This window comes from Plectropomus leopardus, chromosome 23 (genome assembly GCF_008729295.1).
Source record: "Plectropomus leopardus isolate mb chromosome 23, YSFRI_Pleo_2.0, whole genome shotgun sequence".
Taxonomy (NCBI): Eukaryota; Metazoa; Chordata; class Actinopteri; order Perciformes; family Serranidae; genus Plectropomus; species Plectropomus leopardus.
In genome coordinates, this window is record NC_056485.1 from 15694220 (window position 1) to 15721859 (window position 27640).

The window sequence follows — 27640 nt, forward strand, 5'->3', positions numbered from 1 at the left end:
CTTGTATGGTGTTATTTACAGCTGGCACATGTAAACAAGCTTGACTGCGTGTGAGCTTTTAGTCAGTCATTTCATTAAAAAGTGTCACTACGTATCAACAAAGACTGAGCATTTATCTGGACGTCCGTTAAAGCTGTTTTTTTTGTAAATTTACATGCCAGTAATTACGCAGACACTAAAAGGCATGGGAGTTGTTGACCTCCTGAAGCATAGCGAGACATATCAGCCATTCATTCATGATTGATGACCTTTGAGGAGGCAGACTGTCCCTTTATCCATTTTCCACTACAGCTGCATCAAGCCACTAACAGTCTGTCCTGCAGTATTTATTTTTAACCACTAATGTAACCTAGCAAAGAGGATATTTGTTAGTTTTAGCAGCATTTAATTTTAAAGCCCTGGCGTGGATGGGAACATGAGGAGCTCCCTGTCTGATCTGAACCAGCATCCCAGTAGCTTCAAGATCTGATCAAAGCACAACAGAGAGCCCCATTGTGTGGACTGAAAACCATAGAGGAAAGAGATGATGATGATGGGGATGATGATAAAAGAGGCCCAGTGACAGCGTTGATCCACGCACCAGGAAGCAGAGGAGTGTCACAAGGCTGCAGACATGAGTCTCCGCCAACCCACCTCCACGCTGGACAGGTACGAGACATCACACCTGCTTCACCAGGGATACTCAACTTGCTTTGCTTGGGGGCCACTTTTACAAAATGACAGGGGGCAACTTGCTGCAGCCCCATTCAGGATTTTAGGACATATGTAGGATTTCAGGACATTCATAGGAGTTTAGTACATTTATAAGATTTTCTGACATTTATAGGATTTTACAACGTTTCTAGAATTTAAGGATATTAGCGTCTCAGCGATGAACTCTGTCAAGGGGTGCAGGGATCCTCCACTGGCACTTGTTTTTATAAACAAGCTCTATTTTGATGTGGTTTTATGTACTCTGGCACCTTGTGTATACTAAAACAACAAAAACAATTCACAGAGTAAATCAGTCTATTTTTATTATGAATTAGAAAGTGTTTGGGGGGGCCAACCAGCACCCTATCTGGGTCAAGATTTGGCCAGCGGGCCGTAAGTTGAGTATCACTGCACTACACCCTCATGGTTTCTGTTTCTGTGGTTAAGGATACTCCTCAACGCCTTGCCCAGAAATGTAGTGCTCCCAGATCAACCTATTGACAGGTCTTTTATCTGACTGAGGTCCAGTCTGGCCTCTTGAAAAACAAGTTAGACAGGCTGTTTACTGGGAGGTGATAAAAATACTCACAGGAACAAGGAAAAGAGGGTGAAATACTGGATTTCTGACTATAGAAAAAAACCTTAAAATCCATACTTTAAACATTCTCTTTAAAAGGACAAACATTGGCAAAACTCACACCTATACATTTCAATTCTGAATTGAATCGTACAATTTTCTAAAAGTCCCACCCCTTTTGTCTATAGAGCGTCTCTGTCTATTTGTTGCTTGATTCTCATGTTGTCGGTCTTCATCTGCTGTGTTCAGCCTCACCGCTGCTAAAACTTGATGTACTGTGTATTTCATCTTCCCTGTTACTATCACTCATCACTGCATTCACCACGTAGCCTTACACTGTGTTTCTGTGATCGTCTGTTAGATGCATCTTTGTCTTGATCATGTGTCTTTCCTGTTTCTCCTGCTGTCAACTTTCTGTCCTTGTGTGTGTGTGTGTTCTTGCACACGTGCCTTCCACTGTGTCTGTGTGTGTCACGTGACAGCAGGGCAGCCAATAAGAAAAACGCCCACCCGTTCAGGTAGGACAGCTGTCCGGTGAGAGCTTTCGTCAGGGTTATGGGGTCAATGACACCTACAGATTGTACAGCTGCGGCAGCAGATTTCTCAGTGGCTTGTTATTTCAGGGCGCTTTGGCTTAATGTAGCATTGCAGACAGACAAGCATCCAGCACTCGCACAAGAAAATACATTTATAAATATTAAAGGCATTTCATACTCTCATTGTAGCTCATTGGGATGAACTAATTCATATCTTTAAGAAAGTCCTATGAAAACACTACATTTTATAATGTCATTGATGAAACCTCGAACTTCATTCCCAGCACTTTGCTTTTAAGAAGTGCTGACTCTGCCTCGTGCTTACTGGAAATATTATGTGTGAAATGTTGTTTATCACATCAAAAAATAGGAAAGTGGAACGGCTGTTGCTTGTGCCAATTTTTTTGCTTCTTTGCGTCTGAAAAGGATTTTTTTTTCCACCACTGGCTGACTTGTTTGATTATGCAAACACAGCTTCCCTCTTTTATTCCTTGAACCACCTTCCTGAAAAGGTCAGGAGTGCGATATTTGCATATATCATAAAACATATTGATATCTAAGTCTTTCATAATGTTTAAAAGAAGATGTCGTCCTCCTTCTGACCAGAAATGTGAATTTTTTGTGAATTCTTTTTGGGCATGCATTCTTGCACTGCAGCCTTGAAAACTGTTGGCGAGTTGGTTTGTGAACAAAGCGCAGAGCTTACTGTAAACAGGCAAGAGGCCGTGTGTTGCAAACTGCACACAAAAAAAACCTTAAACAACAACAAACAAACAAACAAAACTTGAGATGCATAATCTGAATGTGCTGTATACAAACGGTGCTCCTAAAACTGGAATAATCAGAAATGCATCATTTAGAACGAGGCTTTATTTGAAATATCCAAACATGTTTGCATGACCCCTAACAAATTAAAAATATTGTTATATTTGTAACAACAGTTGAATATTAGTGTGCATGTAAATTAACCCCTAGTTTCAGCACTGATTTGCTCTATTCAGGCACATTGCTCATTAAGACCCTTTGTAAATCATAACAAATCAATCTGGACAGATTCATAACTTAAACTGGAGTAAAGTGTCCGCTTGGAAAACACCAAATCACTTCAGTGTTTGCACTGTGTGTTCTGCGTCACACACCCTTAAACAAATATGTTCTTGGAATTCAATGCTGCTCTCAGTGTTTACAATCTGTACGAGTATAAAGGGCGTGGGGACGATTTGAACTCTTGGTCATTTTCTCTGTGTCCTTTCACTTTAAGATTGGTCTTCATGTTGAATTTCTATTTTCTCTGTCTCTCTTTCCCCCTTTATCTGCCTTTTCCCCTCTTCTGTCATGCTTCGCTTTCAGCCCTTTTGCTGCTTGGTGAGTTTTCCCTTCGACTGCTCTCTTGTTGCCTCTAATGCGATTCATGTTCTCACCCTCTATCCCACATATCTGACCACGCGCATCCCTTGAATGTTCTGCCTCTGACCTCTCTCTTTGCTCAGTGCTTGCCTGCTTTCTCTTTGGTGTCACATCACTTTCTAGGTTTATCAATTCTTCTTCTTCATTTATTCCTCCTCCCTCTCCCAGTCCTCACAGAATAAAAAAAATCACTCTTTTTAGTATTGTTTATATAATCTTCTCTTTCGCTCATCTCTCCAGGCTCAGCAGTCTGACCATTGGGGACTCGGAGCGCAAATCCTCTGCTACCCAGCAGAGGGAGCCATCAGTCGACCTCCCTGTTGAGAGTACGGGTAATTACGATGTCCCACACTTGTTTATGTTTTTGTGTGAGGCTCGATTTTGAATTTCACTATAATTACTACCTCCCAAACATCTTTGACATCCTGCTGTCCTCGTCTTCTAGGTACTGGTCTTGTTCAGAGATGTGTGGTCGTGCAGAAGGACCAGCTCGGCTTCGGCTTCACAGTTTGTGGAGAGAGAGTCAAGCTAGTGCAGAATGTCCGACCAGGTAGGACACACACACAGTCAAATATAATATGATTGAGGTGATGAATACGTTTTGAGTTAAAATTGTGTTTCATTTAATTCCTGTACTCATCTTTACAGGTGGTGCAGCAGTCAAAGCCGGAGTCCAAGAAGGGGACCGAATCATAAAGGTTTTTAACACTTTTTATTAGGGTTGGGTTCTGATTACATTTGATTCAATACTGTTACCAGTAGGGATGTCAACATCTACACGTGTAAACGGGTACATGGATAACAAATCATAACCGTTCAGAAAAATCAATAACCGTTTACACGTCATTTTTTCCTCTCCTCCTCCTCGTTCATTTCTCACCACTAGTATTTTTAGGGGTGATAATGTTGCCTGAAAGCTTAAGATAATAACATTAACTAACTATACACTTAAATGTTCCCACTAATGCAGTTATCCGCATACATAATAGATGCACAGGTGGCAATGTTACGTTGATATTTAAAAAAAAACCGCAGCCACAGCCAGTGTCGCGTCACTTCAAGTTGACTCAGGGCCGCGTGGACAACAAGCAACAAGCGATGAACAAGCGGAGCTTAAAAAAATATATTGTACAAAAGTGAGCAATAGTTAAAACAATGATTAAAAAAGAAGGTTAAACCTTTTCCAGCTTTCACTTGTACGTTTTCTTGTCTGTCAAAATTGATGATTTTATTTTCAACCCATTTTACTTTCTGTCATAAGTAGGTCTAAGCCTTAAATGGTGAGATGGATTGCCTACTTTTTAAGTTCTGTTCGCTGAATAAACGTTTTTGTGCGATAACTAACTACTGGAATGGCTTTGATTTAATGAGATTAGGAGGTATTTGAATGGAGACAGAACCATCTAGTGGTTATATAGCGCAACTGCGATAGAAAAAGATCATAAATCGTGTAACCGGGTACACGTCGGTTAGAAGTCCCGTTTACACGTGTAGAAAAAATTGTAAACGTTGACACCCCTAGTTACCAGTACTGTTGCTGGAATCCAGTGCAGGTACACAAAGGTGCTACTAGTGATACTTTACCCTCTCTGTCCACTATTAAACTGCATTTTTCAAGGTGAGATTTTTCACTCTGTTATTCCTCCTCACTGTTCTGTCTATGAGGTGTGATCGCAGAATGAGGGGACAGAGTTGTCTCACTTCTGAAGAAAACGGATAAAAAACAGACCAGCTGCTGAAACTATGAGCGGAGTTATATATTTATGCCTTGTTGCCGGCTCTGAGCTCAGAGGTCTGTGACCGGCTTTCTGGCTCTGGGGTGCTTCCATCTCTTGTCTGAACCCGGCGTTCTCACCCAGCTACTGAAATATAACACAGATTAATTTAACCTGAATCAGTACTTGGTAGTACCTTGGTGAGTACCCGTAAAAACACTGAACAGGAATGCAAGGCCCTGCAAAGTGTGGTTTGTTCGGCTGAATATACGATAGCTGCTGCTGAACCTGCCTAAAGGCCCAGACGCAGTCCCCAACCTTACTTTTCCCGATCTGTTCCTGATCTTCCTCTTTTTCCTTCTGTCTCCCTCTCTCAGGTGAACGGCTCGCTGGTGTCCTCCATGTCTCATCAGGAGGTGGTAAAACTCATTAAATGTGAGTTTCAAATCAGTGTGATTGTTGTGCATGCTTACTGTAAAAAAAAAGTCTCTTTTTTTCTTTTTCGTGGGGTTAATATCGCCACCCTAAAATGATAAGCTTCTGTCTGCATCCTGAGCAGTTTTGAGATATAAAGCTTTAAAATTTTACATCCCAGTAAGTAAAAATGATATGAACCTTTTTGTTTTCTAAATAAAAGTCCAGAAATGCATATAACTTACAAAAAAACCCAAACTCTCACACAATTTTAAAGTTGTAACAGAATAAGAGTATAGGAATAATTTCATTTTTTTTAAATGTGAAAAACTTATGATTCTACCGGGGAAGATACGTTTCTGTCCGTTTGTGTGTTTATCTGATTTTATCTCTTTTTTATCTTCCCACAGCTGGAACATATGTAGCACTGACACTACAAGGCCCGCCTCCATCTGCCGCCTCCCTGCCCTTAGAGCCCCTCCCCACTGACCTTACACCCAATCAAAGAACGTCTCTTGGTGGGGAGGCCCCGCCCCCTCCACCTCCACCCCTGCCGTCTGGCCCGAGCAGCACCCCATCCCAAAGAATCACTGGACCCAAACCACTACAGGTGAATGAAAGCCTGTAAAGGCTTTAAAGCTTGAAATTTTATAATATTTAGCAAAGAAATGTTGATGCATGTCATCTAAATTATTCACAATTTCTGTAAATGTGTTTTTCAGGACCCAGAAGTACAGAAACATGCCACTCAGATACTCAGGAAAATGCTGGAGCAAGAAGAGGCAGAACTGCAGGTACAGACAAACAAAATCCATATCAGCAATGTCTCACATAACATCATGTTGTTTACCTGTATAATAATAATAATTTGATGTTGATGACCAATGTACAGGAGTTACTGGAGGAGCAGTTGAGGAACCCGTCGTCGTCACTGGGGGAACGGATAGAAAGTGCCAAAAGGAGAGCTAACCAAGTCAGGGTCAAGATTCAGCAAGATCTGGTGAGGAGACATGATTTTTTTTCCTTTTAACAGACTTTCTCTGTTAACTTCACAGCATAGAAATTTTGATTTTCACATGCCACACAATGATGAGAATTAAAAAAAAAAAAAAAAAGTTCATATCCAAATCCACTTGCAAAATCATGCAACAAGATAATTTTCGCTAAGTTCAAGACAAAGTGGCCTTTAGGCGCTCTAAATTCAGGGCAAATGAGTTGTCCGGACACGGCTCTCTACATGGAGGTGGCTCAGCTAGCAGCAGCTAACGGTGCTAACTCCATAAAGACAGCTAAACAACAGCAACAGTGCTGCCAGAATTTACAGTGTTAACCAGGTTAACCTGATTGGCTCAAATAAATCAATGAGAACAGCTTTAATAAAGACATTGCGAATTATTAAACTGATGCTTCATTTTGCTTCTCCAGGAGGGAACGCGATCAGAATGTGCCACGGGTTACGTCATAGCAGGCGAAGGTTTGTGCCTCTCAATTCTCCACCTATTTAATTAAACATCTCAGACAGTGTAAAAAAATACAAAAATTGAACATTGCATTACATGCAAAGCAGATTATTATTATTTTTTTTGATTAAGATTTGATATGGTATGTCTGTGGTTAGCAGCAACATTGATTGTGACCGTGCACCAAGTGGAAATAGCATGTATTTTCTCCATATGCAAAATATGGTAAAAATGACGTAATCAGTTGGACAATAGTAAAACTAACAAATTTCAAGGCAAAAGCTCTGAATGATACCCAGAAATAACATTTTTATTTGCATATAGAGAAGGGGAAGTGAAATCTGGCATTAATACCAGGTGCAAAAAGAGCCTCAGTGGCGTTTTAAGTGGTTTCAAACTGCTCTGTACTTTGGCAGGTCGACTATCAATGGACTCAGGTGAAGGAGACATGGAGGTAGGCTGCACAGTCTTTTCATAATCTGGAGAGATTGTTCGTGTGTGTTTGTGTATGTGATGGTCCCACTCATCCCGTCCCCCTCGTCCTCCCTTCCTCCTCCTCCTCCTGCTCCTCCTCCTCTTCCTCCTCCTCCTCCTCCTCCCCAGGCCTTTGAGAGTCCCCACTCCTCCCCCTCATCCTCCTTCAGGACCCCACACCACCGACGGCAGAACTCCGACACACACACCCTGTCTGATTTGGTGAGATGGACACACACACCTGCATTCACCCTTGAGACTTCAACACTTCGAGATCCTCTAATGCTGCACAAGCTCCCTCCTGCGAGGGGTATACTAGTTATAAAAATACACAAATTACCACATTTTAAGCCGATTTTTAGTTCATGCAAAAGACACAGCCTGCATCACCAGCTGCATCTTTGTGTTGCATCCTCCACTGTGCCTTTCTGAACCTCCAGGACTAAAATGAATTTCCTACCTTGAGAAGTAGCACTGTTCTTTCCTCTCCATGTGTTCCTCTCCATTTTCTGTCACTGTGACTTGAGTAGCTGTTTTAAATGTATGAGACGAGGAGCGGAGAGACTGAGGAGATAAAGTATTACCACAAATAACAATCATTCAATTCTTTCTGACCCGATCACCGCATGCACAGTATATAACAGAAAACAGTCTGCTTTGGTCTGCTGTCAATGTGTGTGCATCTGTGTTCAAAGGGCGGGAAAGCCCAGATCATCGGCCCCGAGGAAGAGGATGAAGAAGATGACGGCTATGCATTTAATGAGGTGAGGAGGACTCTGATCTAAGTTTTGCCAAAACTGTGTGCCTGCAGGGAGCTAATGAGTTACTGCAGTCAAGCAAGCTACAGTTGTAGTGCACCTATATACTGACATTTATGGTAAATGCAGTCAAACATCGCTTATCCCTGTTGACTTTAGGAGAGCGCTAGCAGCGCATGAAGACAAAGTTAGCACCTGTGACTGCCTCTAGTTTTTAAAGTAAGGTGTCGATGGAGTTTATTGACAAAATACCCAAATATGTTTGAAAAAAGATTAATTCAATTATAACCACAATACATATAAATGTGTGCCTTAAAAGGAAGAAGAAAATATTACTAAATGGTAATGGAAATTTCTTTTTTCTTTAATATTACTGGATATTTCAGGGTAAAAGTCTCATATTTACTTTATTCTCATTGATTTTTACATGTTCTTTTGCCACTTCTATAATTTCTTCATTTTCTTTCACTGCATGTTGCTGTCCCCTCCATCCGTTTAATTATTCATATTTTTCTCCGTCTTTCTCTCAGATGGACGGTCCATTTCAGGACATCGAGCTGTTGAAGACACGACCGGCACACATGGCGGTTTTCATGAGATACGTCTTCACTCAGCTTCTGGACCCCAACCCTCTGGTCAGTCTACATAAGATTTTATGATACATATGAATTATTATAATGAAACAAAGGAGGGCTGGCCATTATAATGATATTGTGATATTAGTCTAGATATTATTGTAGTTTTTCAGTATCATAAGTGTTGTCTTTTCCTGATTTTAAAGGCTGCATTACAGTGAAGTTGTGTCATTTTCTGGATTCACCAGACTGTTTACTTAGTTATTATATTCACATTACTGACAGTTATTTATCAGAAATGTCAGTTTGTAGATATTTTGTAACATTTTGTGTTCACACAGCTGTTTTACCTGTCGGTGGAGGCGTATCTGGGCTCCAGCCCTAAAGACGCCCGCGCACTTGCACCTCAGATCTGCTCCCATTTCCTGGACCCAGATGCTGTATGTACTAACATATCTATTAAATGATTTTATACTCATTGATTTTTTTTTCAGCTGGATTTGGCATGTAAGAACTTAAATTTGACACTTTCTTGTCATTACAAAGTGAAGTGTGTGTGTTTCTTTTAGATACAGCGAATAACCATATTTACCATATATAAAGTTAAAACTTGGAAGAATGGAAATGTTCTTGACTATTGTATCAGCGCTCAGCACATTAACATGACAGCATCAGAGTCTGAAAGTGTCTGTTTTTTCTTTGTAGCCCCTGAAAATCAAAGTACGAGAGGAGTATCTCACAGATATAGGTAAGACAAGTAGACGCTAGTTGAGACTTGATTTGTTTTGCATTTTTATATTGATATGCATTCGCTGGACGAACTTACAAAAGAATATTAGTCTATAACCTTTTTAAGTTCATTTTCGATATCCCAGGGGAGTTATCAGCAGCTGTAGACCAAAATGCCTCTAGATTAAATTGGACTGACCTTGAAGTGAGCGACAGAAAACGTAAACAGATTACAGCAATGACTCACGACAAGGGTGCCAGTTGTCCTGCCAACTATTTTCTAATTCACAATAAGAATAAATTGACTCACAGTGGCCGAATCATCTTAAATACGCCCCTTCTTAGATAAACAGTTGTGATTAATGTGGAAAATGGGAGGGAGTCCAGACGTTTCTGCCAGAGGAAAAAAAAAGGAGAGCTGCTGTTTGGTATCTGAAAATAAATGCGTAGTGCACAGGTTGAGCCGCATGCCTGTGATGATTATATCATGCCTGTGAGAAAGTATAACCGCTGACATAATGTTGTGCCCATCGTCCCTTCAGAAACTCGACTTCATGCCCAGGAGGACATCAGAGGACCTCTGTCCGAGCTGCAGCAGCAAGTGCTGCCAGACATCCAAGACCAGATACAAGACTACAGGTACATCACTCAAGATGTCCGCTTAGGCAGAATAGTTACCAGTTTTTACAGAAATAGCATTTTCAAGAGCTCATATTAACATGTTAAGCTTGTGTTTCATAGGAACAAGCAGATGATGGGCCTCGGCTCTCTGTTTGGAGAAGGAGACCTGCAGCAGCTGGATGGAGACCCAGTGAAAGAGAGACAGGTGGTGGACAGACAGGTCACCGCCCTCTGGGAAATACTGTGAGTCTGTGAATAACAAAACCTGTGGCACAAAATTTGTGGCAAGCCACCACGATCAAAACATCCGCTTCCAGGAAAACATTTTCCATTTTTAGCGCTACTGGAGTACATATATAGTTTGGTTATTCCCAGGGTTGGCAACCTGCACTATCAAAAGAGCCTTATTTGTCCCAAAAAAGAAATCCTTGTGTAGCTGCAAAACACATTTTAGCCTTACAATGATGGTAAAACAGCCTATTAAGTCTAAAAAAGCCCATCAACATTACCAACAGATCTACATGAGTGCTATTAATATATTAAACGACAGGGTGGCAGCAGTGAGCTACTTGTGATCATTTGATACTTTTACTTTGTATTGCCATTAAATAATACCATGTTTTATGGCATTTATGACATTATAGAACTACAATAAAAAAAACTGTTCACATTTTTTATTCACATACTGGCAGTGCAGCACTGTCTGCGGTCTCTGCTGTGTACATGAAGTATGAGAATGGATGCTCTGATATTTTAATGAGGGATTTTTTCATGTTGTCTCTGTCTGTGAACAGCTTTCCGTGCCACACAATGTAATTGAAAGTCAAAGCCCCAACAGTTTGATGTATGCCTATGACACACATTTTAGTCGATGAAAATTAAAACATTTTGTATTCGACTGTACATTTTTTGAAATGGGAGAATTTAACAGTAATTTAAAGGTTTTATCATTTAAACAATAAGTTATATTTAAAATGTTAAAAAAAAATCCTTTTTTATTTTTTTAAATTTAATTTAATTCAATTTATTTTTTAATTCAAAGCCTGGGAAACACTGAAACAAATTTCTCAGTTTCACCTTAAAACTAATTTTACATTTGTTAACTCCAACATGCTTAAACCATGAACTGAATATTAACCTACACACACTCAGACTGTTAAACCAGGTTTCCATAGCAACAGGGTCAGATGTTCCGGGCCCAATAAAATTGTTATTATAAAGCGACAGAAGGAGCTTGCTCAAGCTATCATAACAAAGGTCATTACCCCAGCCACAAAACCTGAAAACCACATGACATTTCCTCCTTTGGCTTTTTACACGATTCCCGTCACATGACTGCTGCACTACAGTCTGTTTCTTACGCCTGTGTTTTGCACCTGAAAACTGGATTCAGCTCTGAGGGAATAAACTGGACATCTCTTTGAAAGTCTAGTATTTGTTTTGTGGCGAGTTAACAGCGTTTTTATGTCTCTCTTTCTGTTTCCGCTCCAGATCAAAACACGAAGAGGACAGAAGGTAATGTTTCTCATCCGTTAGTCAATGTCATTTAACAGTAATCAGTCTGAGCGTGTTGTTTCTTTCTGAACATCTTTTCTTTGTTTCTCCTTGTGGTTTATTCTCCTCACATTTCCCCCTCCCCTCTATGTTTGTCCTGTCTCTTTCTCTCTGTCTCCACCCCCTCGGTGGTCTCCTGCAGTTCTCCTCTGGCGTCGGCCGTGCACCTTTACCTGCGTCACTCTGGTATCAAGCTAAGAGACTCCAAGGTCTTCCCTGGTCTGAGCACAGAGAAGGAGAAGTGGCTCGCTTTCTTAAAGACGAAAAAGGTAAGTGTCCTCTAAAAGAACCAAAAAATCAGGGATGGGAGGGAAGGGAAAGATGTTGCAAGTGATTATGTAAACAATGTCTAGTTTTATGTTGAAACCACACTTCAACAAATTAACCTATAGTAAATGTACAAGGAAAGTTATAGATGTGTTTGTAAATGTAAACAATGGCATCTGTGGTTTTTTTATTTGCAAGAGGAAGAGAATCTGAACTATGATTTGTGTTGCAATTTGTACTATAATTAAAGTATCAGCAAAGGAAACATGATACAAAGAAAAGCATTTTTAATTTGGCCCACCAAAAAATCTGACCTTACTCTGCATGAACCAATTTCTGTCCAAGCCCGACCCATGACAGCATGTTAGAGCCCAAATTTCTGAATTTCTACCAAAAAAAAGTAAGAATAATAATATATATACAGTATATATGTGTATATATAAAGTATCTCTTTTCTGAAACCTGTAAAAAGTATCAACACTGGCAGGGAGGGATGCTAAGACACATCAGGCCAGGTTGCTCCTTTGTGCTGCTTCTCGATCCACAACCCCCCCACCCCACAATACCTCAGCATATGTTGCCAGTGATGTACATCTAAAGTGTTCAGGTCGAACTTGCGCTTGTGAACTTTGGGTCAAAATGACATGCATCAGTCTACACACTGTGCACTCTGCGTGAGGCTGCATGCACTAAACTGTGACCTCCATACATGTGATTTTTTAACACAAATATACGAACCGTTATCGTTATCCTGAAATCCGTTGATGATATAGAGTTCTCTTCACAGCTGAGTGGTACCAAGAAAGAGAAAGATGGAGAGGATAAAAAGAGGAACCCCATCCTGAAGTACATCGGCAAACCTCGGACCACATCCCAGTCCAGTAAATACAAACACACACAGAAATACACAATCATGTATACAACTACACATTATCAGCTGACAGTATTGGCTCACTGGCACTCCACATTAGAGGCACGCTTACACAAACATGTGATGCTCTCACTCATTGTATTTGTCAGGCAATATTGATTTGTTTCCGTCCTCTGTTTGCCCTTTTATTGTTTCTGCAGGTTTATTTAGTGATTTATGGGATTTTCATTTTGTCTTGTTGTTGTGATTTCATTGTTTCTTTTTGGTTCATTTTGGTTTCGTAGCATTCCATGTCCCCTTGTCACCCACCGAAGGTATATATTTAATTTCTCTTCACTTTTGTTTTGTTCACTTGAGTTAAATTTTGCCTTTTAACAAACATACCCAACTGAGTTATTTCTTCATGGATAACAATTTTTAAAATATTTCTTGTATTCTATCTCATTTTATACACATTAACCCTTTTATATAGATTTTTTTTTCATATTGTACAATATGTGTGTGTGCAGTCCGTCCTGGCAGTGTGAGGAACATCATTCAGCAGTTTGAGAATCACACGGAGACGGGAGAAGAGGGAGGGGACGCCGCTGACCCCCAGAGGCTCTCCACCAGCAGCCTGGGAGAAGACAGCATGGACAGGTAGCTCTCTTGAACCAAATCCAGGGTTTTGTACAGTCATGAAAAACATGGAAAAGTCATGGAATTTGCTAATAGCAATTTCCAGGCCGGGAAAAGTTGTGGAAAACTTAAAAAAAAATTAATGGATTTTATTTTCACAAACCTGTATAATAACACATGGTGTGTTTAAGAATCATCAGAAATTAGAAAATATAGTGATAGTTTTTTTTTGTTTTGTTTTTTTTTTGTTTACTTTTTGGCTGTGATAAATGGTGTCATTTTTGGTGGTTTGAGTTTTAATTTTATTTTTTTAAATCAATAAAAGTTTTAAAGACATAAAAAATCCTATTAATTCATTGTTAAATATTATATATATTAAATATTAATTCATATTAATAAATATTTTATATAAAAATCGACAGCATTTTTCGAAGAAAAAAATGGCATTTCCTTAAAAAAAACCCAAAAATATCTCCAAAATGTTTTCTCATAATTGTCAAGCGTTTTAAAGGAAAAAGTGGTGAATTTGTATTTTAGAAAAAAAAGTCCAATAATTTTCAAGAAAAAAAATAAAGGCCAAAAAATTATATAATTTTTTATTTAATGTATTATAATATTTAAAAAAAAATCAGTAGAATAAGTACAAAGACAGCCTTTTTAAGTTGGATTCTCCTCCCCTAAAGCCAAAATAATAATCACAAGTCCATCCTCAGTGCTCAAGAAATTATTTGGCATGCCTCCCCCTCTTTGCATCACCCCCTCCCTTCTCATAAATAATGAACAGACCTTAAATTATATTTAATTATTGAGTTCTAATCCTGTTCTCATTATTTTTTTAAAATAATATAGATTTTAGAAAGCTATCATATAGTAATGTCAAAGAACCAATAAGGAGTATTGATTGTTGTTTCAGAGACTGTATGGTCTTTAAAATGTGTCCCAAACACTCTAATATATTCAGTATTAAATGTTTTGGTGGTGTAGCAGCTAATCAGCAGTGTTTGATGGTTACTGATTTGGTAAAATTCTACATGTTTTCGCTCACTCTTGCAGCCCTACGATCTCAGTGCGTCTGGCACGCAGCGAGTCGTTGAAGGCTCAGGGAGAAGGGCGTCGGCGGGGTGTTGTCTCCGGGACGGAGTCTGTCCCTCGCTCTCGTAGCGACGTGGACATGGAGGACTGCGGTGAGGAGAGGGAGGGGCCGGGCCTCCGGCCGCTGCAGCACAGCACATCGTCATCTGCATCCAGCAGCTCTGCACGGTAACAATTCACAAAGCCGGACACCTTTGGGTGTTTTCACACAAAGCTTTTACTGACTCTTGGAAACATCTTAACTTTCTTAGAGATGATACAAAGGCACATAATAAAATAATTACACAAGCTGAAAAGAATCAAAACTCCCCCGTTTGACTCAAACACCCTGGACGTTCCCCCTGGAAGTGTAGGTTTTCACCTCATGCCATCTCTCTCTCCACTCTCTCTCAAACTCAGGTCTCTAGAGAACCCTACACCCCCATACACCCCTCGGTCTAGACGCAGGTGAGTTCCAGTGTCATCCCCGTAGATGATCAGTGATTAAAGTACCTGTCTGGCTGGAAATTGGACTTCTCTCCCACATGCAAAACCCTTGAAAATAAAATGTTTTGGTGCACAAGAGGAAATGTCATCTTTCAGTTTCAGTTCTGCCTGTAGTGAAAGATTTTGTTTTGTGGTGGCTGTTAGTAAGAAAAGTGTTTGTTTTTCTGTTTGTTTGTCGTCGTTGGTCCTCCGTCCCGACCTGTGTTTATGTGGGTGCGTAACGTAGGAGTGTGGACTCACCGCTGGCCCTGCTGCCGGACACAGCGGTGCTAGAAGAGGAGGTCTGCGACAGTCAGAACTGGCAGGACACAGTTCAACCTCAGCTCCTCGCCACGCTCAGTCCGAGGGAAGTGGACAGACAAGCCGTCATATACGGTACGAGTCAAATTCAACACACGCTGGAAAGTTCTGAGAACCACTTGATTGAATTTTGTGTTTGAAATGTTGTCATAGATGACAGATGTGATAAGAACAAAGCTTCTCACTGCTGTTGATTTCCCCTCTCTGTTTGCTCCGCTCTTCTTTTTGTCATTAGAGCTGTTCACCACAGAGGTGTCCCACCTTCGGACTTTGAGGGTCCTGGACCAGGTCTTCTTTCAGAAGATGAGGTCCGTGCTGAACACTGATGAGCTGGCCTGCATCTTCCCCAATCTGCCCCAAGTTTACGAACTCCACGGTTAGTGTGTGTGAGAGTGAAAATGATCATTTCCAAATCTTCATTTTTCAGTGACAAAAGTCTACATGACAAGTCTGGCACTAGTTTTGACACACAATTGGTAAAGTATTTGTATTTAATGTGATTACAGGAACCACTATCATTTTTTCCGCTTTGGATTAATATGAGTTTATTTTCGGTCATGTTTGCATATTCAGGACCATTTTAGGCTTTTTATGCCTCCACGGCTGGACGCAGCCTGTTTTTATGGTTTTCTGTCTTTTCATCCCATCCTCTTGAACGCAGTATTTCATGAACGCCTAGAGGGCATTTCTTTAAATTTAACACAAACATCCACTTGGACTCAAGGATGAAGTGATTTGATTTTGGTATTTATAGGTCAAAGGTCAAGGTTACTGTGAACTTGTCTGTCTCATTTATGTGAATGTGATATCTCAAGAACACCTTGAGGGAATGCCTTCAGTTTTGGCACAAACATCTGCATGGACTCAGTGATGAGCTGAATGTGGCACAAACCTTCACTTTGACTTAAATATGAACTTATTAGAATTTGGTGGTCAAAGGTCACTTGTGACCTCATAAAATAGATCCATGCATAAAACACAGTTTCGGCCATAACTTGCATACATTGCATACACTACAATTTCACACAAATAATAAATATGATGTAATGACGAAATGCTAAAATTTAATAACCTAAAGGTTAGCTTCACATCATAATATTCTGCAAAAAACTCTTGTGGCCATTACTCAACATCCCATCTCAGAAACAGAAAGGGAGACATTTAGTCATACACTGAATTGGTGACTCTAATTTTGGGTCACCACCTTAAAACTGTGCTGGTTGTGTAGATCTTTTGTGACTGTGCCCTCTTGTAAAAGTGTGGCCGCTTTCTGCTTCTTCTGTTTGCACAATGAAGTACGTTATACTTTGAGTCAACATATATTTAGGGCTTTATATTGCTAGGTCAATAATAATAAGTAAAGCAAATACTAACAGAAGGCAGTAACTGTTCAATGAAATATCAGCCTGCAGCTTTACTGAGTCAATATGTGTTCTGGGCTTTAATTAAGAGCCAACAAGGAAGTATATGGTGTGTTATTATTGCCATACTAGACCAGCCAATAGTTTTGTGTTTTTATGTCTGTTAGGTATTGATTATTTTAGTAGAATTTGAAATGATTAAGCTGATCACCACGTAGGTTATTTTAATGTCACTTTTAATGTTGCTCTTTTGCAGCAAGTCTATGCGAGGCAATGAAGAAGCGAAGAGAAACTCCCATCGTTCAGGATATTGGGGATGTGATGCTGGCCAGGGTGAGTGACATAATCACCTCCGGCACTGTAATCCACTATCATTTTATCCATGTTCATCTTCCAATTTTTTGTCATGTGAAAGGTGTTTATGTGCATGTATTTAGTATGTTAACAGTGGTGTGTGTTTGCAGTTTGAAGGTGCAGCCGGAGACGAGTTTCAGGAACAAGCGTCGCAGCTGTGCAGCCAGCAGTCTCAGGCTGTGGAGCTCATCAAGAACAAAAAACGCAAAGACCCTCGCTTCGCTCACATTATCCAGGTACTCTCACACACACACACACACACACCTTTCTCTCCCTGACACATAAACTTCCCGTCAACACAAGCATGCTCCTGTGAACATCACTTTTTCCAAAATTCTGTTGTCAGTCACACTAAATTTATATTGTGGCTTTTCTAGTTGTACAGTTGATTATTGCAATTCTAATGTTATCAGTATTAACCCTTTGTTTTTCCTAGACATTTTTCCCTTGTTTTTTAAAAATTATTTTCCATATCTATTAATTTATTACTGTTTATTGAACATTTCTTACCAAGTTGATTACTTTTTTACGATGTTTTTGAAAGGCATTGCACCAGTTTGATCAGGGTTCAAAGGTTTAAATACTTGTGAAAGGCGTCTGAAAGCAGCAGAAAAGTGATGTTTCTTCAGGTTTCAAAGGGTTAAAGTGGTGGTGTAAGTGATATAAATATAAAATACCCTTTCCTGTGAGATTTGTGTTAGGTCCAGTGGGACCAGTGAGTTCCCATTTTCAATGTAGTCCTCGATAATACATCCATAACTTTTGACAGTGGCAACACAAAAATGAACAACCTGAAACTATAATTCGCTCTTAGAACTGAAATGCAGAACAAAGAGTGAACATGTCCATCTCCCCATATATCCCTCTTTGTCTTATACCTGTCCTACCTGAGATGGCTGCGCAGCCTTGTCCTTGACATGTTTGACATTTGTCCAGGAGTGTGAAGCGAGTCCTCACTGTCGGAGGCTGCAGCTCAAAGACCTGCTGGTGTCAGAGATGCAGAGACTCACCAAGTACCCGCTGCTGCTGGACAACATCATGAAACACACAGAGGGTGAGGAGTCCAGAGCAATGTTGGAAAATACCATTAAAAAAAAATGCAAAGAAAGTATGATTTTTAATATTCTCGCTTGTCATGTAGCCGGTTCGTCGGACCTCCCCTCACTTCAGCGTGCCCACGCTTGTTGCCGAGGGATACTGCAGGTTGTGAACGAGGTTGTTGGGGAGACAGAACACCGGCAACGCCTCAGCCAATACCAGCGCAGGCTGGACGCTGCCCCTCAATTCAAGGTAGTTAAATAGTTTACGCCGTTAACCTGTTTTTTTTTTTGGTTTTTGTGTCCCTTTCTCCCTTGTTCACTACGTAAATGTGTTTTGCTTACTTTTCTCCCTCACAGAGTTTGGACCTCACCAGTAAGAGAATGATTCATGAAGGTCCGCTCACGTGGAAAGTCAGCAAAGACAAGCAGATAGGTCAGTATCTCTGCGTGGGTGCTTAGTCTCTTTGGTTTGGTTTCGTACCTTTTTGTCACACGTCTCTGTTTCCGCCCATCAGAGATTCAAGCGCTGCTGCTGTCAGACTGCCTGGTCCTCCTACAGAGGGGCCCAGACGACCGGCTGCAGCTGAGATATCCGTCCCGCTGGCTGGGTGGAGCCAGCGGAGACAGCAAGACGTCCTTCAGCCCTCTGGTGAAGCTGGACTCTCTGCTGGTCCGCTCAGTAGCTACAGGTAAAACTGGGTCCCTGCGGATTCTTGAAAAGTCTTAAAAGTCTTTAAATTTAGGTTTTGATGTTCGTGGTCTTAAAATGTCTTAAAAAATCTGGGATTGTTGGAATGGTGGTGTTAAATCTGATCAGGGGCCGAATGAATGAGCGTGTCTCTTTTGTTTTATTTTTATTTTTCCATTTTGTTTATTTGTATTGGTATTGGTATTTTTTTTCCTTTTAGAGGTCTTCAGAAGGTATTAAAAGTCATTAAATTTGCATTGAAAAAATGTGCAGATTTCTCTCCTGCGGTTTTGGTGATCAAATGCGTATCTTATCTCGTGATTTCTCCCCAGATAACAAAGCTCTCTACGTCATCAGCACCACAGAGAGGCAGATCTATGAGCTGGTGGCTGGAACGTCATCAGAGAAAAACAAGTAAGCTCTGTGCCATAACTGGTAGAAAGACTTACCGAGCGTCCCCGTTCTTCTTCAGCCTCCTAAAATGTTTGCTTTTGTTTTGCAGCTGGAAAGATTTACTAGAAAAGACCATCGCATCTGCTGGCGGTTCGTCACCTCTGATCAATCACGCGTCCATGCCTTTATCGTGAGTAAATTTGATATTTATGAATAATGAACAAAAGAATGTGTTCAGGCTCCTTTGCCAGAGAGTTATTTTTACGACATGTTGGCTCCTATTTAAATGATGTGTAGTTCACGGTCTTAGTGCAAGGGACAAGTGTATTTCGAGTATGTCCAACTCCACTTGTATGCATTTGCTCACTGTGTGTTGTGTTTTGTATTTTTTGTAGTTCCCCCAATCTACGCAGTGCATCCCCAGTTTCAACTGGCAGCAACGTCTATGCAGGTAACAACCACATCAGCCTCATCAGCCATCAGGTCATCAGCCGTTATGATATAAACGGTCTGCAAATATTTGTGATACAAAATATAGTTCGATTTTTTTTAAATTTTCCAGACAACTCCATGACGGAGCAGTCAGATTCCATGGAGGCTCATTCCTCCAACGACGACATTGTGCTCTCAGCAAACACACCCATGGACCAATCAGGAGCTTTCATCTGCGGGGAGAGAAAAACAGTTGGTGTGGCAGAAGCGGCGTTACAAGACGGTGAGAACGAGCACACACACCTCCATCGCTTTCACAATCTGTTGTGGAGTTCAGGATGTTGAACTTATTTTGTCTTTTTTTTTTTAAATGTCTTTCTGAATTTCAAAAACGTTTTTCGTGGTTGGGTTCTTGCCTCTACAGTTGAAACATTAAGGCAGCTCATATTACGAGATTTGGAAGAGGACGGTTGGAGCCACGATTCAGATGACACGCCCACCAACGAGACGGGCAATGAAAGGAGCCCATTCGGCAAAAGACAGCGGCCAGAGTCCATTGAGACCATCCTCAACTTCAGCACCAACGAATGGGAGGCCGAGCCTGAAGAGGTCTTGCCTCCAGACGCAGAGCAGCCCAGCGGCGTTCAGGTCGTACGGAAAGGTAACGGATCGAATGGAGAAAAGTTTTCCGAGCAGTTATCTTTAATCATTCGACTGGGTTCACTGATCACTCTTAGTTCATTCACTTCTTTGCAAATTAAAACCTTTATTTGGTATTTATTGAACTGAAAGTGACCTCAGCTGACAGTTTTCGGGATAAAATCTGGATGTCTTTAACCCTTTGAAACCTGGAGCAACATCACTTTTCTTGTGCTGCTCACAGAAGCCTTTCACAAACGTGAACCATGAGCAAATTGGTCTTTCTCTCAAAAACAAGGGCAAAATGAGCAACTTTGGAAGAAATGTTCCACAAATTTATAGCTTCAGAAAACTATTTTTAAAATAGGGGATAAAACTATATTTATAAAAATTCTGCTTTTAAAATTATGTTACAAAATTCTTATTTTTTTAGGCAATTTTTCCAGATAATTTCCCTGTTGTCATTTCCTTTTTTAAAAAACTAATTTTCAGGCAATTTTTTACAGATTTGTTTTGCTAATTTTTGGGAAATTCCTTCTTTCTTTGCTCATTGCCTTCTTTCCATGTCTTTGAAAGAAATCAAGCCAGTTTTTCCAAGTTTCAAAGGATTAACGGCAGCCTTCCTCTGCATGTTTTCTCTGCACTCTGGGATTCATAATTTGGTTTCTCACACACTTAATCTTCTCTTTTCTTCTGTTTGCCTGCCCTTCACAACACACTGATCTGACACTTGCTCCGTCAACTCCTTTCCTCACTCCTTTTCACTCTTCTTCATTCACACACACTTTTCCTTGTCACACATCTATCCTCTGTGCAATAGCTGTGGTTGCGGGTCCTTCTTCTTCTCCTTCTGTCCCTGATGACATCACTGATGATGTCACCCTTCCCTCCGACCAATCATCCAAGCCGAGAGGTGAGGCAACTACGCAGGGTAATAATGACTATATTGGTAAAATAATAGATAACAGCTGGAGAATATCGTCTTTAATTTTGTTGGTTTTGACGTAACCTTCTTACTCTCTGTGCTCTAGGGAACACTTTCTACTTGGTAATGCCTACAGAGCAGGGAGAGAGCGCCACTGACGACCTCAACGACCCTCCTACCCCCACCGCCAGCCACTTTCCACAGCCTCTGGAGGAAGTGACATCACCACAGACGCAGCCGAAGGAGGAAGCGCCAGCCTGCGGTCCAGAGCCCGGCCAATCAGAGGCTATGCAACTGGAACAAGAAGAGGAAAAGGGCCAATCACAGGTTGGGCACCAGAGCCACGTGATCAAAAATGTGGATGAGATTTTTCACACGATTGAGGGGTTGACGAGCAAGTTGCGGCAGCTGAAGGTGAGTTTGTGTTAAAGGGACATGTTCCTTTCGTGCTATTTATCTAGATTGCTGCCCAATGTTGGATATTTCAGCTGTAGAGGTGTCTGCCGTCTCTCAAATATAATGAACCAGATGGCGCTATTTCCAGAAAAATGGATATTCAAGATCCACAGACCTTATTTTGAGCAGAATTATGTAGGAACCTTTTTTCTATCTACTGAATGATACGGTAGCCCTGAGGGTCAAAACACATCAGCATTTCCCAAAATGCTACAGCAGTTCAGAAAACAAAACGGTGTTCCCAAAAATCCCCCAACACTTCAACACTAAAACATTTCAGAAAAAAACATTTCCCAAAACACAACACATTTTACAAAACAAAACAGTGTTCAAAAAACCCCACAAAAATCCCCCAACACTTCAACATTTCACAAAACACATTTACAAAATGAAAAACATTTAAAACATATCCCAAAACACTAAAACATTTCAGAAAAAAAAAATTTCCCAAAACACTAAAACATTTCAGAAAAAAACATTTCCCAAAACACTTAAGCATTTTACAAAACAAAACAGTGTTCAAAAAACCCCACAAAAATCCCCCAAACACTTCAACATTTTACAAAACATATTTTAAAAAAGGAAAAACATTTAAAAATAACGCAACAACATATCCCAAAACACTAAAACATATCAGAAAACACGTCAACATTTCCCCAAAATTCTACAATAAACAAAACACTACAACATTTCAACACACATTTCACAAAACACTGCATTTCAGAAAACAGAACAGCGTTTCCCAAAACACTACAACATTTCGGAAAAAAATACATTTCACGAAACACCAGCACATTTCAGAAAACAAAAAATTCCCCAAACACTACAACATCTCACAAAACTCAAGATTTCAGAAAACACTTCAGCATTTTCACAAACAGAAAACAAAACATTTGGCGAGACTCAAAGCAGAAAAGGTAGGTACTATTGGAGGATTGTTTTTTGCTGCTGATTGGATGCACTTCCTGTCAGTCTGTGACAAACGTAAGTATTCATTGTTTGTTTCCGGGGGGCTGGATTCCTTGCTGCACATTGCTGCCTCTCACGGGTTGGAACAAAGCGGGTCACAGATTTCTAAGCAGCAGGATTTTCTCGTGATTTAACCGCCCATGTTTACGACGGCTTGTTGCTCGTGTTACTCCTCCTCCACTTTAATCTCTCACCAGTTTGCAAAATTTCACTCGTTGTTGTGCCAGCATAATTGTCTGCATCTTCACCCCTTTACAGGAAATAGAAAAGTCCCATCACAAACTTTTGAAAACCCTCAGAGAACCATATGTCAATCAGGAGTCAGAGGACCAACAGTGTCTCTCGGCAACTGTCTCCCGAACACCGTCTCTGGATCGTGGCTCAGCGGATGGTGAGGGGGAACTTAAAAATGCATCTTAAACCTAACAAAACAATGGCCTAAAGGCAGTGAAGTTATTTTTCTATACCAAATGATATATTTTTTTCCATTTTAACCCAACCAGGCAAAGAGGGAAGTCCAGCAGAACCCAAAATTCAGTCGACTGGATTCTGACGTCTGGATTTACTCGCAGTCACTCAATCTTGACTGTTAGCATACGGACGCACATATATGTACCCACTGTCAGACTCGGGCGCCTCAGCCCCGCCTCCCCTCGCCCCTCGTCCCTGCATGCACTGGCCAGTGGAACAGAGCCCAGGAGGGACTGTAGCTGTTGTTTTGTTTGTTTCCTGTTGCACTGGGATATCAGGAAGCTGGCCGGATTCACCGGGATTTCTGAGGTCGTCACAACCTCCGACTTCCACCAGAGCACGAGGGAGTCCAGGACGGAGTGAGGAAAAAGTATGAAGGAACAAAAAGGCAGAAGACAAGATGGCTGAAGAAGAGAACGGGGAGAGAAAAAAGAAGTTGGAAGAATTGAAAGTTGGAAGAAAAGTTGGATATTTGTGAAGGAAAAAAGGAGTCGCATGTCTTGCTTTAAAGAGCTGGTTGAAGGAAACGGAGCAGAAAAGTGTTGAAATGTTAATTTAAGGAATAATCCGAGGGACCCGTCACCCCTGCACTTTACCCACAATGCATCCCTCTGTCATGTACGTCCTCCCTACAGCGGACGGATCAGGGACTGGAGATGCCACTGGCTTTATTTAGGGGCCGACGTTTGAGCCAAGATGGCCTCCGGGGGTCCCCGCCCCGCCTCCACTGGTTGCTTTACACTGAGTTCACCTGCCACCACGGCCGAAGGACTGTGTCTATATAAATCAGGTTATTTGCACTGGGTAAGGAAACCAATATCACACACACACACACACACACACCATTTAACCATATCATTCATCTCAGAGCTTCATATCCACACACTGGGAGAAACACAAGCGTTCTTTTTTTTGGGATCAGTTGCAGCCACACTGACATATCCTTAAGTTCTCCTTTACACGACTGTTTGAACCATCAGTGCAACATATTTCTCGTTACATGGTTCATACTGATTGTTCATTTTTAATTTCTGGAAACACTACTGCGCTGTTTACTACTGAAATGCTGGCAGGTTTTATTTTCAGCGCTGCTTCAGAGGCGTACAGGGATCTCAGCGATTAAATAAACAAAGCTCAGTGGATTCACACAGCTGTTCTGATCATGTAAAAGTTGTTTTTGGGAGATTTAGGGTTTTCGGGGGGGCCGAGGTTCAAGACGGGCAGTGTCGACGACAAGTGTGAGGAAAGAGGGCAAGCACAGATTCAAACTGAGAAACTTGAATTTTCACTGAAAACCTGTTTGTCGCTCAAATTGCTGCCAAATATCGCCGCTGACATTGCCTGTCGTCACTTTAAGATTCGACTCTCCAGCCCTCTGTAGTGTTTTGTGTGTAGAAATACAGCGGTAAATACTTTGAACCAGCAGCTTCACCCACCCACCAGTAATACACCACAAAGTGTTCATATCCAAGGATCCCACAACCACAGCCACGAAAGGACCGCGCTCTTTACCAAGTAGCTTTACATCGAGACCCCGCCCGCTGCACAGAACAACTTATGTTTGTTGGGAGAAATAAAAAGCTTTGTGAAAATGAAATTTTTTACAAATTCAAGCACATAGTCCAAGTTAAAAAAAACAACCGGTACTGTACATGCAACTGTTCTGTTCTGCAGGCAAAACAAACATTGATTTAAAGGAATAGTTTACACTTTGCAGTGATCAATACCAGTGCCATATATGTATATGTATGTATATACGGTAAATATAGCTTAGTGTAAAGACTGGAAACATAGGAAACTGCTAACTTTGCTCTGTTCATCAGTATCAAAATCAGTCAGCACTTCTAAAACCGGATATATGAAAAGCTGCTCAACACTTTTGATGAGTTTCACTGGACAGAAATTAAAAACCTGTGCGACACTTTGAGTTTTTGATTCATCAAAAGCTTTCGGTCATCTCCTCAGTCAGTAGGCTTGTACTCTCGCTACATTTTTATTAAATTTCCTCGGTATACGGTATGTGACTGTGTGTTGCTGCTACGCCACCAGCAAGTTTGCTAGTTTCCACAAACTTTCTTCACTTTATTTACACTCTTAAATAGACATTAAAAAATCACAAAATGTTAAGAAAAGCAATATTCTCACACGTTAGACAGAAATACAACTGTACACCTTTTGTTGTCAAGTTCACGGAAGACTTAAGTTACATAAATTGCCTCATGAACTAATCATAAAACACAGCATTCAAACTTGACAAAGAAAACAAAACTCACCTGGACGGTCTTTGTTACATTTGTTAGTTATGTAGTTAGTTATTCAACTTGGACTATATCTACTTATTCATGAAATTCACTGCAGTGCACGGTGTATGACAGTATGGCTGTAAGTTTTTTAGTTTCCGCAAGCTCTCATAGCTTTTTGTAGATTCAAAAATACAAATTACAAACTCACAAAATGTTAAGGAAAGCAATATTCTCACGTGTTAAACAGAAATTTAACTGCACACCTTTTGTTCTCACATCCACGGCTGATTAAAGTTCCTCTTCAACTGCTCACATAACACACACATTCAAACGTGCCATAAACAAAACGCACCCAAACCATCTCGGTTACTGTTGTTAGTCATCCTGTTTGTTATTCCACTGTGCCAACAACCACAAGCTCCAGTTTGATCAGAATAAATCCTTAATTAACATTTTTTTTCTTTACAAAAATACATCATTGCTATCAAGTGACACTCATCAAAATGTCGAGCAAACCACCATAAATCAGACTCAAAGCTCTCTAACTAGCACGCTGTATCTCATGAGTCTCTGCAGTCGTCTGACAAGATTTCAAAAACTTTAAACTTTTTTTTTCTATTTTTTAGCAACGGCGTGACCTGTCCTGCTCTCCGTCAGATTGGCTAATTCTCGTTGCATTTGTTGGTTTGACTGGTTAGGCGAAAAGTCATTTTCAGAGTTTCAGAGTGAAGTGGGTCGTGTCTAAACTATCTTAGGAAAAGCAAATTCACCCTCCTGTAAAATCTGTTTACGTGTCGTTTGCATGGAATAAACAAATTAGATTTAACATTTGTTATTTCCAGACAGAGCCGAATTAACTTTTCCCTACATATTTCCAGTTTTTACACTTAAAAAAGCTAACCAGCTGCTCCATACCTGACAAGTGAAGTGGTATTGATCTCCTATAAAATTAAGTAAGAAAGAAAATAAGCGTATTTACCGAAACATCTCACGATTCCTTCAGCTATTTTTGAATCCTATGTAGGAGTACTTAATGTCCCGGACGTTAGGAAACGTTTTTGGACGCCTTCACTGATGCACGTGTAACCAGCAAAGACTGACACTAAAACCTAAATGTTTTTTTCTCAAACGCCAACTATCAAGCTTATTTGAGACAGAAAATATGTTTTAAACTGTAACAAGAGAGAACTTTTACCGAAGTTCTTAATGTTCCAGTTTAAATGTTTCTTTCTTTTTTCTGACCAAGCTGAGAAGCGCTTTAGCGAGTTACCCAGCAAAACTGACAACACGCTACCAAACTGAACCAAACCAGGAGCCAAGTATATAAACACACTACCAGCCACTGATAACGCTATTAAATGCGATATTTCACTACCTGGTGGAAGGTTTTCACTCTTTAGCCAACACACACAGAAGGAGACGTCGATGAGAACTTCACAAACGAACAAAAAAAAAGAGTTGCAACTTAAAATGAGAGCTACTGATCATCGCCAGGGCGGCTGATTTTAGCAGCCGACCCCGTGTGAACTTGAGGAATTTGTGCTAAAATGTCAAAATGTTCAACCAAAGTGAAATATCTCTTCAGAGGTGTTGAAGGGAACAGTTTTTTGTTTTTTTCTTCCTATTTTGGCTGCTGATTTTCAATCATCTCACACCAGACGTTTTAACATTTGTTTAAACGCATTTTCACGTCAAGCTGTGGTCACGCAGTCATCACATACGTATGTGTTGACCATAATTTGGCACAAAAAATGCAGGACGGTCTGAGTCGGTTGAATCTTCTTCCCCTCGACAAATCTCTTTCCTCCTCTTTCTTCCCTACTCGAACTACAGCATTTTTCATCTCTAATTTCTACCTCTACACTTGAGTTTCTTTCTTCCATAATTTCTTCTTTTCATACATTTATCTTGTACATTGACATCAGCGTTGTGGCCCTAACCGGCTGTAAAAATCTTTTAAAAAGCTATAACCTATTCCTTCAAAAAACATAAAAAAATTGCACAACAAACTTCCCTGCACGGTGCAAACTACTGTATGCATACACACGTCTTTAACTATCATCTCATTGTCTTTTTATTTTGTGTCTTTTTAAGAAAAAAAAAACAAAAAAGCAAATCTTGTTCACTCGTGTAATATAGAGAGATCAAACCCACTTGTTTTATATATGTTAATTTTTTTTCTGTAAAGCCTTAGTCCTCGTATTTGATTTTATTTTTGTAGATATGATAAAAAAAAGGATGTATAAATTATTTTCTTCTCCCTTGTTTTTAAAATTGGTGAGATTGTTTAGCTGCACAGAAGGAAAAGAGAGCTCATGTCTCAGATTCATGTGTTTTGTGAGATTAAAAAGAAACTGGACAAAGAAAATCAAATGTGGAGCGTGAGTATTTGATCCTAGAATATGGGTGTCATTGTCATCTTTTAAAGTGAGTTTCAAAAATTAAACTTTTGTGAAACCTGGATCAAAATCAGTTTCTTGCGTTTTGTTAGCATGCCTTTTAAACCTTTGAAACCTGAGCAA

At 40.4% G+C, this 27640-nt stretch overlaps 1 protein-coding gene across 6 annotated transcripts; it reads left to right on the forward strand.

Annotated features, from left to right (window-relative positions):
• Window positions 1-21: 21 nt before the first annotated feature.
• arhgef11 (Rho guanine nucleotide exchange factor (GEF) 11) lies at window positions 22-27486 on the forward strand. Of its 6 annotated transcripts, none has more exons than XM_042511828.1 (42): window positions 22-648; window positions 1756-1788; window positions 3454-3545; window positions 3659-3763; window positions 3862-3911; window positions 5306-5363; window positions 5753-5952; window positions 6065-6136; window positions 6235-6342; window positions 6768-6816; window positions 7219-7256; window positions 7406-7498; window positions 7972-8040; window positions 8565-8669; window positions 8951-9049; window positions 9315-9357; window positions 9881-9977; window positions 10080-10202; window positions 11451-11474; window positions 11656-11782; window positions 12568-12661; window positions 12936-12965; window positions 13161-13290; window positions 14323-14529; window positions 14761-14808; window positions 15074-15222; window positions 15383-15523; window positions 16765-16841; window positions 16973-17098; window positions 17799-17916; window positions 18004-18152; window positions 18260-18335; window positions 18418-18591; window positions 18923-19004; window positions 19093-19173; window positions 19379-19434; window positions 19546-19698; window positions 19840-20076; window positions 20875-20967; window positions 21086-21393; window positions 22663-22795; window positions 22908-27486. In XM_042511828.1, the coding sequence occupies exons 1-42, from the start codon at window positions 614-616 to the stop codon at window positions 22955-22957; spliced, it is 4332 nt and encodes a 1443-aa protein (XP_042367762.1). In that variant the 5' UTR covers window positions 22-613; the 3' UTR covers window positions 22958-27486. The 6 variants fall into 6 exon arrangements, with proteins under 6 accessions (XP_042367762.1, XP_042367763.1, XP_042367764.1 ...); XM_042511829.1 differs by having other exon boundaries at window positions 3454-3539; XM_042511830.1 differs by lacking the exon at window positions 1756-1788 and adding an exon at window positions 3157-3171.
• The last annotated feature ends 154 nt before the right edge of the window (window positions 27487-27640 follow it).

Coding starts and splice junctions, on each gene's coding strand:
- arhgef11 (XM_042511828.1), top strand. CDS start 614: ATGAGTCTCCGCCAACCCACCTCCACGCTGGACAG. Junction 1,789..3,453: donor AAAAACGCCCACCCGTTCAG/GTAGGACAGCTG, acceptor TCATCTCTCCAG/GCTCAGCAGTCTGACCATTG. Junction 9,358..9,880: donor GGAGTATCTCACAGATATAG/GTAAGACAAGTA, acceptor TCGTCCCTTCAG/AAACTCGACTTCATGCCCAG.